The sequence below is a fragment of the Falco cherrug genome, chromosome Z (genome assembly GCF_023634085.1).
Source record: "Falco cherrug isolate bFalChe1 chromosome Z, bFalChe1.pri, whole genome shotgun sequence".
Classification (NCBI taxonomy): Eukaryota; Metazoa; Chordata; class Aves; order Falconiformes; family Falconidae; genus Falco; species Falco cherrug.
Window position 1 is genome coordinate 256914 of NC_073720.1, and position 19871 is coordinate 276784.

General features: G+C 41.4%; 2 protein-coding genes across 7 annotated transcripts in view; one reads left to right on the forward strand and one right to left on the reverse strand.

Moving 5' to 3' along the window:
- Positions 1-3091, reverse strand: part of MALT1 (MALT1 paracaspase) — a 33149-nt gene extending 30058 nt beyond the window's left edge. For all 6 annotated transcript variants that reach the window (XM_055699737.1, XM_055699736.1, XM_055699733.1 and 3 more), the window contains exons 1-2: positions 2868-3091; positions 965-1131 (exon numbers count right to left, since the gene is read on the reverse strand). In XM_055699737.1, coding sequence (XP_055555712.1) covers positions 965-1131; positions 2868-3028 — 328 coding nt within the window. In that variant the 5' untranslated portion in view covers positions 3029-3091. The remainder of the gene's footprint in view (positions 1-964; positions 1132-2867) is intronic.
- A 13325-nt stretch (positions 3092-16416) lies between these two features.
- The window catches only part of ALPK2 (alpha kinase 2), a 36316-nt gene continuing 32861 nt past the window's right edge, over positions 16417-19871 (forward strand). Inside the window, exon 1 of the mRNA XM_005437950.4 lies at positions 16417-17799. Within this exon, the coding sequence (XP_005438007.1) occupies positions 16417-17799 (1383 nt within the window). The remainder of the gene's footprint in view (positions 17800-19871) is intronic.

Sequence of the window (19871 nt, forward strand, 5' to 3'; positions counted from 1 at the left end):
TTCCCCTCCCCCTGCCAAGCCTACTGTGCTATACTTCAGCTAGACAAAGCTATCATGTAACTCAATCACACCTCATTCCACACACCATGGTGGTCCTAGTACAGTAACAAGCAGCAGCCTTAACTAGATGAAACAGCTGCAAAGCATTACCATAATTTACTTGAAAAATTCCAAGGTTGTCTTAACAATGATTCTGAGCCCATGGCTTCTTTCCTCACACTGTCCAAACAACAGGACAGCTATCAGTACAGCAGGGTGCCTGCTAGTCTCACCTCCACTCCCTGATCTGAAAAGAAGCTTTTGTAACTTTCAAGTAGGCTGAATTTCACCACATCCTGAAGGAGGAGGATGTAAGAAAGGGCCCTGCTTTGGTACTATAGCAAGAAGCACTTGGTCTACATGGTCTTACCTGTGTACTCCCTTGCGCTGCCCCACTTCCTACACCTTTTGTGAAGAAGCAAGCTGAATGTGTTAGTAGAAAATAATCCAGTTCTATCCTGTTAGTCTGTTTTTCTGTCCAATTAGCAAGTTGGACTGCATCCAATATGCACCAGAACTGGAACTAATTGGACCCTTCCCCTTCAATTAGGGTAAGCTATGAAATGCAGTTAACGAAACCTGTAGCCTGAACAGATGGCTGGAAACACTACATGTCTTTCTAACTCAACCATTTCAGTTCTGTAAGCATCTCCCAAAGGCATAGTTCGACACAGAACTCAGGTCAGCACCTGTCATATCCATGCAGCCAAGTCCAAGTCTACAACAATACTGCATTAAGTCTGCTTATCCACTTGGCTTACTCTTAATCTCAGAAACATATGAAACAATTACTATGGTAATTGTACGAATACAAATTATTAGCATTCAAACATCAAAGATGTTTTTACTTACTGTAGAAAACGAATACCTCAGTGTTTCCAGTGTAAAACACATGGCCGAAGTGAAAGCCCAAACCAGAACTGACCTGAATGGCTGAGACACTGGAGAGCCTCTGTATGCTCCAGGGCCTGCAAGAACTCCACAAGCTCTACCACTGTGCACCCGCGATCTCCCAGTAGTTTTAGGAGACTCCAGCTGGGACTTCCTTCTGGCTCCAGCACCTTGAGGGAACACTGTTCTAAATCCAGAGGGCTACAAAATAATGTGAGAAAGACATAGCATTACTTTAGTACTTTTTCCTCAGAAAGGAGCTGAGCTCAAAATCACTTGTAGACAAGCAAAAAGATTAAAAAAAATACAGATGGAAAATTCCTAGCTGATTTGGACATATGTGCAACATTTCCTTCAAGTTTCAGGAGTTCAGAGGTTATACAGTGACACCTCCACAGACAGAAAGTGGTAGCAGTGAGTTGCTTCAAAACAAGCGATGCTTGTACCTAACAATTCTGACCAAATGTACAAAGTAATCTTCTATTTTTCACTTTTTAAAGGCTCAGCAGAAAAACAAGTACAGCACCTTTCATTTTCATGTGCCTAATTCAGAAGCGGTAAAGACTGAGTCAGAACCTAACTTGAAAGTTCAGGAAGACATTGATTTTCAGAGTAGTTGTTAAAAGTGACTGCTGCTGCAGCTTAACTGATACACACATCTACTGCTACAGGTTAGTTAACTGCTTCAATAAATTCATCTCCAGGTATAAACATACATAGTTTTAAATTCTGGTGTTAAGCCTTTGTGTACTTTCAATCACAACAGATTAAAATAACACAGATAGTAAAGAAATGAATACAGCTATGGAAAAGGAATGCAAGTTTACGCATTCCCACTAAAAAGTTTCATCAATGTTTCTTTCATTAAATTACAGTGCCGTGCAAACCAAAGGTGAGATATTTTCACTTATCAAGCAGACCTTCACAGTATTTTATTGGATAATAAAGAGAAGGCCCTACAGAGGGGTCATGTTGTAGTCCTCAGGCTCTATTTCTCTATATGAATAAATACAGTCATAACAGAAAAAGGACACATCTGCATAATGTACATTCAGTGCTGCACTTGAAATGCCCGATTCTTGAGATACGCTCCTCTAAACAAAATCTTGAAAAAACACAGGAAGTAAAACGATCAGGAAGCAATCTAGAGAAAGCGACCTAGGAAAAAAGAGTTGAAGAAAAACAATACTTTTACCCTAATATAGGCTGGAAGAGCCACAGGGAGTCAGCAAATATTCCCCGTGTTCCCCGCCCGGGGGAGGCAGCCGGCGCCGAGGGAAGTTGGGTGAGGTGCAGGGGTGCTCCCCAACTAGAAAAGTGGCAAAGCGAAAAGCCGCGCCACTCGCACTCAGCTACTCTTCGCTGTGGCTAAGCAGACATCTCCCAGAGCCGGGCCACGCGTCCCCGACCTCCCCTGCCGCAGCGCAGCGGCCCGGGCGGGGGCCGCCCCTTCCCTGGCAGGACGCGGCAGGCCCGGCGCGGGCCGGGTAACGCGGGCTGCAGCGAGCAGCGGCGACCCAACAGCCGCAGCGTTCAGCTCTTCGCTCGAGTACCGGCTCGCGAAGGAGCGGGCAGGCAGAGCCGAACCCGGACCTACTCTGCCCTCATTGCCCCGCCACTGAACGGGACCGACATCGCCGGCCGCCCGCGACCCCGCTTTTTAGCACGAGCAGCCCTAGCCCGCAACCTCAGGGAAGGCTCCGCGAGGGGAGCCCAAGGCCGACGCGCCCCTGCCCTCCACCCCGCCGGGACACCATGGCTTCGGCTCCGCCAAGGCGCCCGGCCTCGCCACCCGTGCTCCGCCGCCTCGGCCCCGCGGCTTCCCACCGCAGGAGCCCGGCCCCCCGCGGCCCCGTCAGCCCCAAGCCGCCGGCCGCCCCGCAGCCTGCTCCCGCCGCCTGCCGCGCTCCCCACCCGCTCCCGCAGGCTGCCCTCACCTCAGCCGGACCCTGCCGTGGCTCCCTACTCGCTGCGCCAGGTCCCGCCAGCCCTTGCCTGGCGCTGCCCGGTCCAGCAGCTCGCTGAGCCTCCGCAGCAGCGGCTCGGCCAGGCGGCTGAGGGGCACGGACCCCACCATGCTCCGCACCGGCCCCGACATCGCCACCCTCCTGCCTCCTCCGCGGCGGCGCGCCACGGCCCACCCGGGGCGGCGCCCCTGGCCGGAAGAACGCGCGGAGCGCAGCCGCACGGTGCGGCGCGGCTGCTCCCCTCGCGCGCCGCGCGGCTTCCCGCCCTTCCTTGAGGGAAGCCTCGCCGTGCCCGTTGCTGGAGGGCTTGTGGCACTTCGGAAAGGGAATTGTCTTCCCTCAGCCCGGGAGGTCACGCTCCGGCGCTGCTGACAGTGTGAGGGAACCGGTCAGGGTTTTGCTTTACCCAATTGAAACGGAAAAGCTGAGCATCTGACTCGGAGGCAGAGACCTGCTGCCGGCGTGAGCCCCTGGCTCTGAGGCAGCCAGAGAGCCGGGAGCAGCTCTCTGGTGGGAGAGAGAGGAGTCGGGTGGGGGAATAAACCCTGTAAAAATCTTAGAACAGTGGGAACAAGGCCTTGCTTTGAGGAGAAACATTTAACTACACCCAACACAGCCACGGACTCCTCTGTGACACATCCTTTCCCACCTTTTAGCCAGGGAGAGGCAGGACTGCTTGGGAAGAGACTCCTGAGGAGAGATGTTTCCATCGCTGCTAACGATCAGATAAGTGTAGCCATTATCTAAGGACAATCCTCATCTCTCTGGAGTTACAGCTTGCTCAAAGTTGACTGAGAGTGCCTTAGAACGTAATTTAACTAACACTTTAAACGAGTGATCAAGCATTGAAATATGGCTGCCTGTAATTAAGGTGGGTTTTGTTATGTGACTGCAAGCTGTTTTGCCTTCACAAGTGAGCAAGCTGGAAGTCAGCTGGCTGCAGCCACACAGCATTGAGACCAAACTTGTAAGTGTTGCTGTAGGGTCTGTTGTCTTGTGGGTTGTATTGCACTGGTCAAAACAGGCTTTATGTCTACAGAGCAGGTAACAGTACCGTATCTCTCCTGACTTCTGTGTAGCTTGGAATCTGAAACCCAAGCCATTTAGTTAGACTTCACTTGAAGAAATTGCATTGAATGGCTTTTTGCTGTGGTGTTAACCAATAGTTTATTTCTCTTAATTTAGGTGGAAAACCAGCCTGGGTGGCAAAATGGATACAAGTGAGACAGTAAATTTGACTTTCTGCTGATAGGTAGCTACCCACAGCTGTGTATAATTTAACTGCTAGAAAATCAGGCAGGTGTCTTTCACCCACCTCAACCTGTGGTCTGTGCTTGTTGGGTCTTCCTAGAATATTACACAGTTGAATTACCTCAGGTTCAATATGGTCTTAAATACTGGTTTCTCATTTCTTTGGGGATTATTTTGGCTATTAGGCCATTATATAAGGCATAGATAGCCCTGCTGTTATTCCTCAGTGAGGGTGGTTGTAGGTGCTATATTTATTGCTGAACACACGAGTTTCCTATCTGGGTCTAGATAACACTGAGAGCAAGAAATATTTAGCACAGTAGTAGCTCAGAACTAGTTTTAGCTGTGCTTTCAGCAGAATGCTTAAGAAAAAAACTTGGCACAAAACTTGCTTTTCAGTCTTTTCAAAATCACTTGAGCTCAGGGTGGTTTGTGCATTTCATTCAAGTTCCCCCTGTGTGAGACTTAGCTTTTTGGGTAACAGGAGTGGGAATACTTTCTTACTTCAGAGTTCACTTATTTGCCTTTAAGGAATGTGAATCATTAGGTGAGGTTTTATGTAGTTTGATTGTTGAAAGTTCACTATCTACCTTTGGTTTCCTCAACCTACTTGTTAGGGATTGCAGATTTTCTCATGTTCAGCAGAACTTTTGTGTGCTTAACTTCAAGCAATTAAGAAATTCCCAATGTGCCTAGCAAAGCACTTAAGCACACTTGGGCATGTGCTTTAAAAAAAGAAGCCAGTGCTTTAATATCAAAAGCTGAGGCCAACACTTCCTCTTTCTTAAGATCATGAGGAAATTCCCCTGGACTTCTATGGAAGTAGGATGTACCCTCTCATCACTGCCAACTCTTGCTCTGGCTGAGGTTTTCCCAGGAAGAGCCATCTGCTGTGTGTAATGAAATAGTCTCTCTTAAAAGTCAAACTGTTCTGTGATCAGACTCACTATAGTAAGGTCACACTAGCAAAACAGCACTGAAGCTTCCAGCTAGCTTCTCAGCTCTGAAACAACGTGCATAAATTAAACGTCTCTTGTCTTGTAACACAGAATCAAACCGTAGGCTTGGCCCACTTCTAGAACTTAAAGAAAGTGCACTTAAGGGTAAGTGTATGTTTATGGTTTGTGAGGTCAAATGGTTTATACTTCTAAAATTACTTGTCTACTTTTTTCTCCTGTGTGCAAATAGAATGTGTATTGTAAAAGATAAATAAATGAAGAACAAGTTACTTTATTTTTAATGCACTACCTGATTATAGTGATTTATACCGTTACTGAACAGGAAATATGATTTGTAATTTGCTTCTGCTAAAGTATAGCAATTTCTGCTCATCTTAGGAGACTGGGGTTTTTTTAAATGTTGTATTTAGAATTCTGCTAAATGTTTCTGAAATTATACTCTGGTACTATTTCCACTGAGTTTCAGGAAGAGAAACAAAATTGCAAAAATGGTACAAAAGCAAGCTTTCCTCTCTAAACAATATCCAAGTGATACTAGGTATCCCATAATACATTTTTTTTTTTCTGAATATATATTGCATAGCCTAATACTCATTAGGTAAAAATTTCCTCCATTCCTGAGAAAAAGTCTGGTCACTTGGTAGCATGTAGATGATTCTCAGACAGATGATTATCTGGCAGTGTCAGATGCTTCACCTAGTGTTAAAAATAGATTAAGATGGATTAGTGTTAAGAGTTGTGCTGTGATTACTTATTTTAATTACTCTGTGTTAAGGTCTTTTTTAGAGAGATGCAGAGCCAGTCATTTATTCTTCTTACAGTTAGCCAATGAACTATAGCTGTGGTGTTTTCTTTATGCTGTGGTGCTGTTTACAATGGGTAGTATGCTAATAGTAAAGTTGTCAAAAAGCCTCAAATGTTGGAATTTGAAGAAATAAATATATTACAGTATATTTTGCAAGGACATATTTTCCAGATATCTGCTTTTTGAACAGCCAAAACTTCACTGATGTTTTGCTTATCCAAACCTTGTTAATACAATAGATATATGGTAATTGGTTTAGGTAATACAGTGTTTTGCTAGTTTGATTTCTGACATTGCATGCTCTTTGACAAATATGCTGCTTTCAATGTTTGATTTGACTGCAGTGTCTTGAAGGATTTATAGAAGAATAATATGGTTATGGTTTTTGTTTGTGTTCCAGAGTTAGGGATTCCAGACAGAAATAAATTTGGCAGAAGTACTGTGAGATACAGAAACAAATAGAAAATGTACTCATTGTAAATCCTTGTGTGCATGGGTTCTCATTACTCTTACTCCATCAAATGTTAGGTTCTATAGTAAGCAAACTTCTGTATACTTACTATAGCCCTGTTGTGAGTAGAGTTCACAAAATTAGAATCTAATTGTAGAATTCCAGTTTCTGTTGTCTTGGAAATTTCAACTTTTACAAGGTAGCAACATTTGAGAATGTAGGCATGTTCACAACACTTTTGGAAAATGTTTTTATGGTTGTCTGTGGCAAACACTTTGCAAGGTTGTATAGGCTAGGGGTGGAGAAAAGCAGATCAGAAATTTTGTGTGGAATTTGATTGCATCAGTACTTATGGATGCATGCAAGAAAAAAAGATTCACAGAAACACATCAATATTGATGAAACTTTTAAAGGAAAACTTTTAATAAAAGTTTTGATTTCTGTTACAGGAGAAGTTTAAAAAAAGAACATGAAAGCAAGCATTTAAATATGGCAAAACATGCATGGCAACATTTTTGGAAAAAAAAAAGTTATATGTTTCCAATAATATAAATATATTGTATGTATTTCTATACAGGGAATGGAATACCTTATCTAAGAAACCTGAATTGGTGTACAATATCTGTGTTTATTACATAACTGGAAAAGTCTACATTTTGTTTTGTATTAGAAGAAGAAAAATGCTAAACTTACGGAATTTGCTACAAAATAAAAAATCTCTGTTGAAAGATGCCCTGGATAAGGAAGTGAAAAAATGTGTCTATTTCCAAATGCAAAACAATTGGCAGGCTGGGAATGGGGCATGGATGGAATTACGGCTATTGATTTCTTAGAGGAGCATTGCAGCTATATAAACCATATGCAAACTCTCTGTAAGAAAATTAAGACATATTTGAGAAATATTTCCAGGGAGAATGGAAAGGGAATTAGCATTAATCTTAGGACATAATTGCGTTTAAGCAGGACACTAAGATTTCACAGATGACTGGATGACAAGATGTGTATATACATATGGTGCCATAGCTGGTCATTCCGAAAAGGATCTGGAAGGTTATTTGAGTGAATGGCCTATTATGTCTTGGTATCTCTGCAAACCAAAAGTCAGGGTCATAAAAACGCAAGCTTTGTTAGCAGTAGTATTTAATTCTAAGCTACATTTGCTATTTCAAGTTATTTGCTATGCAAGCTATTGGAGTAAATGTTTTTCTTTCAGTCCTCATATACATATACTAGGAATCACTGTGACTTTCCGTCTGTGGTATATGGCTTTTCATGCCTAATTTTAAACAGTACAGTCATATTTATTGACAGAAATACATATGAAGTCCTGTTTCCCTGAGCACTGTAGGAATCAATAATTACATATACAAGTCTTGTGGTCAGCACTTCACCCCAAACTTTCCTGTTTATTTCTAAAATAAATTGCCTTTGCATTCCTCAGTACCTGATCATTCAGAGTGAGAACGTGGCCAGGCTGTGGCAGGACTCCGTGATATCCCACATGCTTGTTTGCTGTCTGTGCCAAATACAGGGTAAGGGAGGAATAGTGTGTATGCAGCACTCATTCCGACATGATGCTGGTGTGAGGCCAAGGCATGGATATAGACCCAGGTCCTGGGAAGTTCCACCTAGTCCCACTTTTAGACACTGCCCCTTTTATATTTTTCTTGGGATTGTGTGGTTAATGGACATTCCTTTCTGGTTGTTGTTTCTGTTCTGGTTTTGCTGCTTTCTGTCCCTTTAATCAATATAATATGTATAATATCCTGTTGTCTGTACCATCTAGCTTTCTGGTTGGATCTGCGTTGTATGTGACCATTTCCATTCATTGTAAAGAAAGGTTTTGTGGTTATTAGTGTTTTGTTTTGGAGAGTTTGCATGTTTATTTTAAATAAAGTCTACTTATATCCACTAGCTTTCTTTGTTGTTGAGCTACCTGCCACTGTAACATTGCTATAAAGGGGTGTATGAAAATGTGTGTAGTATGCCCAGGCAAGTGGAGAAGGAGCTATTGATAAATCTAAAGTTTAGTAGGATAGTCTAGGGGATAATAATTGTTTTTCAAAAGGGCAAATCCAAATTCCAAAGTTTGGCCTGTGGGTGGAGGTGATAGTAGGAGACTGCTGGTGTTTGAGGAGTTTGTTGTCTCAGACCAATTATCTTAGCATAAACAATAAAGCACCTAAGGAAATACTCTACTGACTTGCTAAGCAAGATCAATCTGCTGGAGAAGCATTAAAAGAATAGATGAGGAGACTGTATTATGTATGCTTCCTCATCCTCCTCATATACACATATGTACAAAGGAGTAAGAGTGTGCTTTTTGTATGTAGGTTTGTGTGTAGAAGTTCAGTGAAAGTTGACCCTTGAAGCAAAAGAGATCTGCCAGATTTTGTGTGGCCCTGCAAGTGCGGACAGTGGCAGATAAGTTACTGAAGACATGGCCTGTGTCATCTAAGGCTGTTACACACATTATTTATGTAACTATCCATTTTTCTTGTGTTTTCAGGTATCCCAGACCCAGTGTCAACCTGGTATAAAGAGACCAAAATACTACTTGATGGAAGGATAATTCTTAATATGAAACGTAGGGGCGTTATCAGTTTCCTTCCCCATGTGTGTTTAGCTAAGATAACCCTTAGCGTGGGCTAATGCAGGTTCTTCCCACTCCTTTGGGCTGACGTGGGTGTAAAGTGGATCATTTGCAGAACCATACAGCCATACAGGGGTATTTATGCACTGATGTGGAGCTTTTAGCATACCTAGACAATACTTTGGTTGTTAAAGCACGTTTATGTACATTAATTGTACTGCAGTACTATACAAGGTTTAGGCATAGATCAGATGCCCATTGTGCCAGACAGCATGTGAATACATAGAGTGGTCCCTGACCCAAAAGGCTTGTGTGATAGTGATAAGGAGAGAGACAATACATGGGTATGGACTGATAGGTCCTGTGAAAGGCAGGGAGGAGCAAGTGCATGTGAAAGATAGGAGTAAATCCTATTGAGTAAGGGTGTGGGCTGAACAGGATGGTACAGAGAACCCAGATTACATGATGGATAGCAAATAAGAGGAGAAAAAACTTCAGAGATGTAGTAAAGGGAATTTTTTCTACTGACTCTAGAGGACATGAACCCCACAGAAAGACAAATTCCCTCCCAGACTGACTTGCAAAATACATCAGCTTTCTCTAGAAATAACTTCTTTGAATGTAAAATGGTTACAAAGGAAGATTTTAATTTTGGTTATAATGAAATAAAGTGGGGGAAAAAAGGGATGCAATAGAGGAAAATGAATGGCCACTTTTTAAGTCTCGTCAAATTTGTAGATATTGTCAGTGAAAAAAATTTTTTCTGACTTTTGAATTAAGCCCACAGTTCCTTCTGAAATCATTAGAAGAGGTTTTGAGTCCAAAACCATGTGCAAAATGGCTATTACTAAAAATTAAACTCATTTAAACATTGTTCCTTCCATATTAAAGTATAATTTTTCAAAAACATTTTGGTCTCAGTTGGAATAAATGATCAAATATTAAACATTTTTAATATTAACAGTAAGTCTCAAATTGGGGAAAATTGGCATTTCAATGAAAATAACTTTGAACAATCAAAATTTTTATTTAGAATTGGAACTTCAGACAATTTTTTTCACTATGAATAATGGGCCATGTATGATTTATTTAAAAAGGGTGTGCTCATGTTTATCTGAGGAGACCCTTATTGTTGACTTGAGGATGTACTAAATCCTTGAATGGGTGACATAGGGAGTGTGCGAATTGTCCAGGCACAAGATATGTTAATGTTGTTAACTTGAAGATATACTATGTCCTTGAATGGGAATGTTCTAATTGTCCAGGTGCAAGATATGTTAATGAGTTCCTGGAAAGTTAATGAATAGACATGAGTGACTTGTATAAAGAGGAGGCTGAAATGTTCCCTTGGTGTGCATGACTTTGGTGGAGCGATTCCCCGTGCACCCAGCACTGCTGAATAAAGATAACCTCTGCTCACTCGAATATTGGTGACTGATTCTTTAAATCACTATTAATAAGTTTTTCAGAGTCAGTATGGAATTAAGACAAAGTATGAATTTTAAATAAAAAAGCATTTTTTTCCTGAAAATTTATTTGAATTTGTTTTATTATATATTTTCCTTACAGAAATGTTGAGTGATTATTTTAGCTATTTTGATGCTTTTTCCAGCCATTCTTTTGCATAACATTATTTGAAACTCATTGCTTTTCATGAGCACTTTGATTATTTCCTGCTATAAAAGGATTTTGGTGAAGCATCTACACATGTCTTTGCTGCCTATTGCTGCCTTGTTAATCTGACTCTTCCAGGTTTTCATCAATTCCGTATTTCTTCTGAATCATATCCAGCCACAGTTCCCAGGTTACCATTTTCATGCTGCTGGCAGCTTTGTTTTCCCTTATCCTTAGTTCATAGGGCATTGAACTTAGGCAACATCAGACCGCAGTGATATGCCTGCAGTTTTCTTTGTGGGAGTGGAGACAGACCTAAGGACGGGTGGAGGAAGGGGAAAGTGTAGAGGAATGAAGGCAGTGGGTTGATTGGCATTGATGGATGCAGCTGTGGCCTTGTCTCAGAGGCAGTGGGTTGATTGACATGGACGATGTGCAGCTGTAGCTTGTTCTGCTAAGTGGTTAAATAGCCCTGAGGAGTGTGGGAGAGGGAGTTGGATGGAGGGGGAGTGGTGTGGTCTAACCTCTGGAGGAAGGAGAAACAGCACGGGACAGTAGAATCTGACTGAGGGTAGAAGCCTTGTTGCAGCCTACTAGTTTGTGCTGCAACAGGAAAGGGGAAGCCAACATGTCCAGGGATAGTGAAGGGGAAATTCAAATTATAGCTGCTCAGCAGTGACAATTCGTGACTGAGGAATGATCTGTCATAAAGGGCAAGAAAGCCCAACTGCAGAAGGGGTTAAGCTCACTGGAAGCAGGAATGCCAGAGACTGGAATTACTCCCTGTAAGGGGGTTAAATTTCTCTTGTTGGTAAGATAAGAAACAGCCCCAGGGTTGCCTTTTAGCCACCCTGCAATGTGAGTGCTCAGCGGCACCTGTGGGCAGCTGGGCTGGGGGATGGACCCACTGCCTGGCCTTGCTCACTGGATGGGTGCTGGTGTTGGCTCATACGTCAGGGATCGGTGCCTGATGATCTTCGCAGATGCCTTGTAGAACTTATGGTGGTTGGACTCTGCCTAATGCATTGTTCATTAATTTTCTTTTTCTTTTATTTAAGCACGAACGTGTGTTTAATTTGTCTCAAGGGGTACCATAAAAATTCCCAAACAGTTGCCATGGTTCTGATCAGTAGAGATGGAAAATACATTTACAGATCATCAGAGAACCAAAATAGGCATATTTCTTACCATTACCTGGTACAGGTGTTGATTTCTCCTACATGGCTCTGCTTCATTAGCTAGTATCTGATTCAACAAGTAGCAGCCTTAGTTTCCAGAGCAAGACTTAAGACAAGCAGTCAGAACACCCTCATACATTTAAATGTTTTCTTGTCTTGCCTTCTTTTCACCAAATGTTCAAAACCCAGTTTATTAGGAATTAGCTTGTTTTCAAGTTACTAGTCAGTAGCTGATGGTAAATTATCATGATGGTCCCCTTCATCTTTCCTCAGTGAATTTCATTATGTATATTCTGTCACAAGTTTTCTTAAGGAGCTGAGAGGTTATTATACTAAGTGTTCTCTTTCTAATTTCTGTCTAAAGTCAATAATTGTAATTATGGTTGTATGTAATATCTTCTATTTTCTCCCCAATTTTAAAAAAAATAATGTCTCTTTATCTTGGGTGGAAAACCAGCATTTATTGCAGTTTTCCTCATGGAACATTATTTTTCTTTAATTTCCATTGTTGGATCTAACAGAATGCACAGCAATCTAATCTAATTTTCACATTGAGAAATCTGACAGCTCTTTTCCCCTCAATGTCAAAATGCATCCGAACTAAGATAATAATTGTATTGCACAATTGCTTTAGTAAAGAGTATTCATGAGTCAATCTGCATAAAAAAATGTTGCCAAGGCTCTTTTCAGCTGGGAAAATTACCATGCTTTTAAAATAACTTATACCCTCCAAAACAGAGTAAAGAGGCATCTGGTCCTCTGAAAAGCAAAGATGAAAGCAGATTTGAAAGAATGCAGCAGGGAACATCAGGCAAATACATATTTAAGAGGAGATAGGTGAATCCTGGGGGCTAATTCCATGGCACTGTAATAAAATGGATGAGGAAAAGATTAATCTCTGCAGTTCCTTTTTTCCCCCCCTGTTAAATATTTATGTTTCTTAGAGTTGAAGTGGAAATCAAAATGCGATCAGAGATCTGAAAGGTTGAAGATAATGCCTTTTTTCTCCCAACTTTTGTTGCATGCGTGGTCTAGATTGTAGTTCAAAGGCTTGCATGAAACAAGTGTAGAGTATTGGACCAGTTGACAGGTGTCAATATTATTTAAAACAACTACAATATGCACTAATTATCCTCCTCTTGTTCTCTTCAGCAGTGAAGCCCAGATTATGATGGATTTTGAACTAGGCTGCTGCTCAGGCTCAAAAATGGTAGTTGGAGGAAGCCTGCACACCATCTTCCTGTCCTGTACATCCTCTGTGGATGATCATAGAATGGTTTGGGTTGGCAGAAACCTTTAAAGGCCATCTAGTTTAATCTCCACGTCATGAGCAGGGACATCTTCAACTAGATCAGGTTGCTCAGAGCCCCATCCAACCTGACCTTGAATGTTTCCAGGGATGGGGCATCTACCACCTCTCTGGGCAACCTGTGCCAGTGTTTCACCAACTTCATTGTAAAAAATGTCTTCCTTATATCTAGTCTAAATTTCCCTCCTTTTAGTTTAAAACCATTACCCCTTGTCCTATTGCTACAGGCTCTACTAAAAAGTGACCTGAAACCTTCCGTACATCAACAACGCTGCATATAGCAGTACATATTTTGCCCTCTTTAGTTTCATGCTGCAAAGCATCTCTAGTGAAGCCACTGTGACCAAACTGGCATGCATTACTGTAGAGATGTTTTGTCATTGTCCTGGTTTCAGCTGGGATAATTTTCTTCTTGGTAGCTGGTGCAGTGCTGTGTTTTGGATTTGGTGTGAGAACAATGTTGAAGTTTTAGTTGTTGCTGGATAATGTTTATACTAAGTCAAGGACCTTTCAGTCTCTCAGACCCTGCCAGCAAGAAGGCTGGAGGGGCACAAGAAATTGGGAGGGGACATAGCCAGGACAGCTGACCTGAACCAGCCAAAGGGATATTCCGTACTATAGGATGCCGTGCTGGGTATATAAACTGGGGGGAGTGGGCCTGGGCCTGTTGATCACTGCTGAGGGACTGGCTGGGCATCGGTCAGCAGGTGGTGAGCAGTTGTGTGGATCACTTTTCTCTCCCTTCCCTTTGGATTTTACTCCTTTCCCCTTTTCCCTGCTTTTCATTATAATTGTTATTGTTCTTATTGTTTTGGTTTTTTTCCTCTTATTTTAATTATTAAATTGTTCTTATCTCAACCTTTGTTTTACATTCCCTTCCTATTCTCTCCCCATCCCTCTGGGGGAGGGGGTGAGGAGTGAGTGAGTGAGTGGGTGGCTGTGTGTTCCTTAGTTTCTGGCTAGGGTTAAACCACAGCAGTCATCTTGTGTCTTCTGGCAACTTCCTGGCTACACCTCTGAGCTGACTCTGACCTTTGTAGCACATCAGACTTGGTCTTCAAACCATCCTTTCCTGTTGGCCTCCACTTCCTTGTATGCTGGACCATTCCCAATTTGTTCCAAGACTAAACTGACAAAGTATGTTGCCTTCCTACTGCCTTTTCACTACCTCCTCCCACTCCCCCTTCTTACTTCTCATATAAAAAATACTGAACTTTCTCCCTCTCCTCATGCACTCCAGATGCCTATGCTGACCCAGGCTGCCTGTTAGGAGGTGCTGAAGCCAGCAGCCTTACAGCAAGGCTGCTGCAACTCCATGCCCACAAGTCCAACAAGTGAGGCTGAGCACGTATGCTCAGTAGGCACATCGACACAGGTGTATAGTGCACATACCTGTTTTATGCTGGGAGAGGGTGCTACTCTGGTTACCTCATCTGCTGTTTTTTGTCTGCCCTCCTTTGTGTGCATGGAGTCTAATTGTTACACAACCTGACGTTGTTGTCCTTTCTAGTACTCTTCTGCTAACCACCTTCTCTTCCTGCTTTTCACTTCCCAGGTAGCTCTCTGGAAAGGGTCTGTGGCATGGTTTACCCCAAGGAAACAAAAATATACCTGCCTGCTTTGTGTTCTTTACATGAGAGGCAGATTCCAAGCAAGCCATGCAAGCCCCTTGCTATTTAGCCATTAAGCTCTAATCTAGCTCCCACATATTTTCTTACTAAATTACTTTGATCAGTGTCTGCAGTGGACTGTGACATGAAGCTGGGTGCTGACAGGTCCAATGAGTGGCCCTGCAGTGAGCAGATAGAGTGCTACAGAATGCTGGAAAGGGCATTGGAAAAGGTTACTGTGCGAGGGTGCCAGTGGCTGGTCATCTTGCAGCCAGGAGAGAGACATCAGCTAAAAAGGTCATAATGGGAGAAGCAGAGGGAAGGAAAAGGAGAATGAATAGAGATGTCTTTCAACTGCTTCATCACATTAGCAAGATGGCAAGAAAGTTTTTCCTGTTCTTCATGTCACACCAGTTCTGTGAATAAAAATAGGTCACTGTTTTTCAGAGCTTTTAGTCTGGCATCCTTCATGAGATAAATTTACTGGAAACTCAGTTCTCCTACACTACATTTCCTGATAGTGGATCCCTGGATGGTGGAGGTGTGCTACTGTGATTAGTGTGGGTACCCTGTGGTGAAGAATGACCCAGAGTGCCTCTAGTAATATACAAAAACATCTCAAGTAGGTGAAATGCTAAGCTTTGAGAATGCTTGGGAAATTAGATTTTTTTTACAAGAAGAAAGGGATGATCCCATATTTCTTTGGATTCCACTAATTGCAGCCTTTTGGTGTATTTCACTTTGTTTTTAAGTAAGTTCTGCTTTGCCACACCATTTTGCTACTGAACAGCTGTTTGAAAGTAAGACTCAATATGAACAGGAAGTTGAAGCTAACCAGCCTTGTTTCGTTGTTCTCTTATCACAGAGATTACAAACATCATTAAGGCAAAATACAATGGATTGCTTTAAACAAAATTAGCCCTATAAAATCTAACGAGACTTCTTGTTCCAGGTATTTCTACAAGCAGATTTTGGAATTTATGTCCCCATGATGCCAATTCAATGAATAGCCTACTGTTGCACCAATGTGACTACCAAAATAGCAGGTACTTAGTACCTGTAGAAGTCATGCACATGTGAAAATTTATGTTGTCTGCAGATTACTGTTTGCGTTTAGAAATGATAAAATGTCAGATGCTAGAGCCTGTTTAATGCTGCTCCATGTATGTGCGGTCATGCCTAAGAATTTGTTTTCCTAGCACAAATAACTCTGGATAGTTACAATGTGTTGCCATGAAGTGTCATTGTATAGATAGCCGAGTTATAGTTACTGCTTTAATGTTTGAACTTGATTTTTAAATAACATTTTCTTTTTCTTTAGAATGCTTGCAACTATGTGTCAATAGACCAGCTTTTAGAAAATACACATACCCCTTTTAGAAGTAATGTTAAACTTTGGGTTTCTTTTATATGCAGGTGCACAAAGCAAGATCTACATGTTATTGAACGCTACCTGGAAACAGCTTGACAGCTAGAATGACCTACTGTTCAACTTTTGCTGAACTGGAACAAGATACAAAACCACAAACTTCCTCAGAATTTGTTGTTGACCTAAATGACAATGTGGGAGACTTCAGGGTAAAATGAGCAGAACAAGAAACGTTTTGCACCACACAAGAATTACCTTATGAGTGACCTCATGTTGATTTCACCATACTCTGACTCTTCAAAAGCAAGGGGTTTACTGCTTGAAAAGCTCAGCGAAGCATAAGTATTGTCCCCATTTGAGAAATTCCACATTTGCCTAACATGAAAGACAACATGGATGTAAAATACGTATTTAAAACGCAGGAAAATATTTCCTGCCTAAGGGATTTATCAAAGAATAGTGATGACTTAATTGATTTTAACAGTGTGGTCAGTGTCACCACTGGAAAAGCAGAGGAGTACTGCAGCAGACAAGTGCATGCCCACCCTACAAATGTAATCACTTATCACACAGACAACTGTTGCCTTAACACGGAAGACTCTGTATCTGCTCAGTCTCTGGCGGATGTCCAGGCATATAAAAAGACAGGGCATGATAGACCTCTAACCATGAATACCCTGTTCAGTGAGCAGGCAGATACTTCCATGGTAAATCACAATTGTTTTGTAAAAGATGATTCTGAAAATTCTTCCGCTATTCTGGAGAGTTATGCAGAGAAAATTCCAAGTGTAAGCGATGAATTTTGTGATGATGACCTAGAGTATTTTGAATGTTCAGATGTGCTAACAGTGCATGAAAATGAAATCTGGAAAAAGAAATTACAGTTTTTATTAGAAAGTGATGATGAAGATGATTTAAAACTGAGTAAGGATTGTGATGGGTGTGCTTACTTCCTCAGTGAAATGCCTTGTCTGTTCCAAGTATCAGATAACACTACGCCTATGGATACCACCATTGGCTTCTGTGGTCATCACTCAAAATTCAAAGGAGTAAATGTAAGGAGAGACCCCTCTATGTACGGCCAGTCAACTTTGCAGACAGAGATGACTCTCACTGTTGGACACCACCGAGATAAAAATACCAATTTGAAAGACAAAGCAAAATATAAAGTGCCTGTTGCATCTGCGGCCATTGAAAATGACCATCCCAGAACTGAAGAAGAAAATAATCGAAGTGGCCACTCAGCTGCAGGTTTCTCAAGTGATAAATCAAAGAACAAGGATAATATACATGCCATGACAGACTCCTCTACTAGTAGCATAGATGCTTCTTTGACACATCAGGCTTCAGGGACGATGACAGAAAATGGTACAGATGAAGACTTGCTGGGTGAAAGCTCATTGCTTCTAGAGGAGCGGGGAAGAAATTTGCCAGAGGAAAATGCGAGGCATCCTGTCTGTACTTTAACAGAAAGTCTAAGAAGAAACCTTTTAAAGTTGTTAAACCCTAAAGAGCTTTGCAGATATGTAAGTAATATAGGACAATCTTTTCAGACTGCTGCAGAGGTTAAGGAATCCAGTGCTCTGTTTCCCAGTCAGGAAGGTGTCATTGCAACACAAGTCCCTGAGGAGACAGAAAGCTTGCAAATGGAGGCTGGTTTGTGTGATACAGAAGAGGCAGATAAAGACTATCATTGGGAAAGGAAAAGGACTTGGGGCCTGTCTCAGCAAAATCAGATGCCAAATGAAAATGTCTCTCCAAGGGTAAGTAAAGTGTTTATAATTTGATAGAAAGAGCTGCTCTTCTGTTTTAAATGCATTTTATTCCTGTTTGTCATAAAATAATGTAAAATTTAAATTACTCTGAAAGTTCCTATTCACTCACTTCTGAATGACAGCTACGGCTGGGAAGGAAATCTGGTTTTGAAAAAGGCCCAAATAAACCATGAGCTGTTCTAATTATAGAGTGAGACTGATAATAGTAAGAGTCACTAATGGGACTCTGGACAGCTGGATAGGGAAATCCGATATGAAGGCTATTGCACAGGTCTTATCAAAATAATGTTTCTTTCAACCCAGAAAGTTTCTCAAATACCTATTGTGAGCAGAGAATGTTTTGATTTACTTTCTTTTCAGTTTATATTCAAAGAACAAAATTGTTACCAGCTTAGGTGCTGGAAATCTAAAACAATCAACAAGGGTTTGCTCTGAATTTATTACAAGGAGGGGAATTTAATGCAGAGAATTCATATTACAGAGGTGGATGAAGCTTTGCTTTTTTAAAATAAAACAAAGGAAGAATTAGATATTCCATTTGAAATTTATAAACCAGTTAAAAATAAAAACCTTAAAGTGTTGCTCTCCAGGTACTTGCGTGTTTTTTGTTGTTGGTAGGAAACTGGGGAAATCAATATAGTTGTATAGATCAATATGATGGTCCACCAGTTTTCGTAAGTGGGAGAATTAGATTGTACTTATTATTTCACGTATTAAAAACTCAATGTATATAAATACATATGTATGAGTATTAAATAATGTATAATCTTATCACTGACTTTATGGATTTGAAGGTGTGTAGCTAATTGCACAGAAAAAGCCCATTTCTGACAAAGCTTTAAACACAAGCTTTTTTCAGTTCCATATGCATTTTTTCATCTGTATTATCTAGGCCAAAATGTCTCCCAGTACTGGGGAGTAGACTGACTTTAGTTTCACTGTTGGGGTATCTTAAGCAGTTAAAAATCACTGAGTTCTGCTTGAAAAACATTCATAGGATTCTTTGGTTTTATGAGACATAAAATTCCAATGATGTTTTAGCAGCATATGATGTTCTTATGATGGGAAATACCCCCCTATTGAAATTAACCTACTGAGAATTTCTTGACAGTATGTAATGCCATGGTTTCCAAGAGGTATTGTTTCATTTTTTTTTCCAAGTGCAGTACAATAATTTAAATCCCAGAAGCCTATTAACAGAGAGCTGCTGTTATGTCACTGTAAGTGCCATGGCCAGATTTCATATTGGCTAGTTAGCCTCTTGCTACTTGCAGTCAGTAGGTATTTCTTCCATTTGTGTGTTCATGACCAAAACTTTACATTAGATAAAAATCAAGTAGGAAAGAAGTATTGATGTACACAGAAGGGCTAGAGGTGAGCACAAACCAAATCCCTGGTTTTAAACATGCATGAACGAAGGTGAAATTTAGGTGTAGCTTCAAAATTATGTAGTCTGGAAAATGAGCTAAGCAAAAGCATCCCAGCTGGAAACAACTCTCTATAGCACAAGGAAAATGTGGACAGCTTCTCACAGCTCCTGTATAGTAAGCCAGAAGCTCCTCAGCAATCTGCTTGTATAACCTAAGAAAGAATCAACCTCCTATTGATGTGCACAGGTTTACGTAAAAGTGCACTGTGTATTAGCTGGAGACCAGCTCTGCCAGGAGCAAGGTGAAGGACTTGTAGCAAAACCCACATCTGACCGCTTTTGAATTGCTTTGTATTTTCCCTCTCCCTATGGTGAATCAGCTCTGCTGAGAGGTACATAGCACCCACAGAACCACAGCACTAATTACCCAAAGATTTACACTTCCCCTTAGTGCCAAGTTGCCTCTAACAGGAACAACCTTTGCACTCTGTGTTGTGCAGCAACTGCTCTTCTGGTGACTTCCCTTTGGTTAGATTACCAAGGTGGGAAGCTCCTGACTCCTCTCATGACTTCACAGTCTAGCCACAGGTGAAATTCTTTGTTTAATGATTTATTTTATTGCTTCAAAGCAGCTCAATTAATAATAGGTCCTAAAAGCCAACTGGGCTGGCTGTATGATATTACATACTCT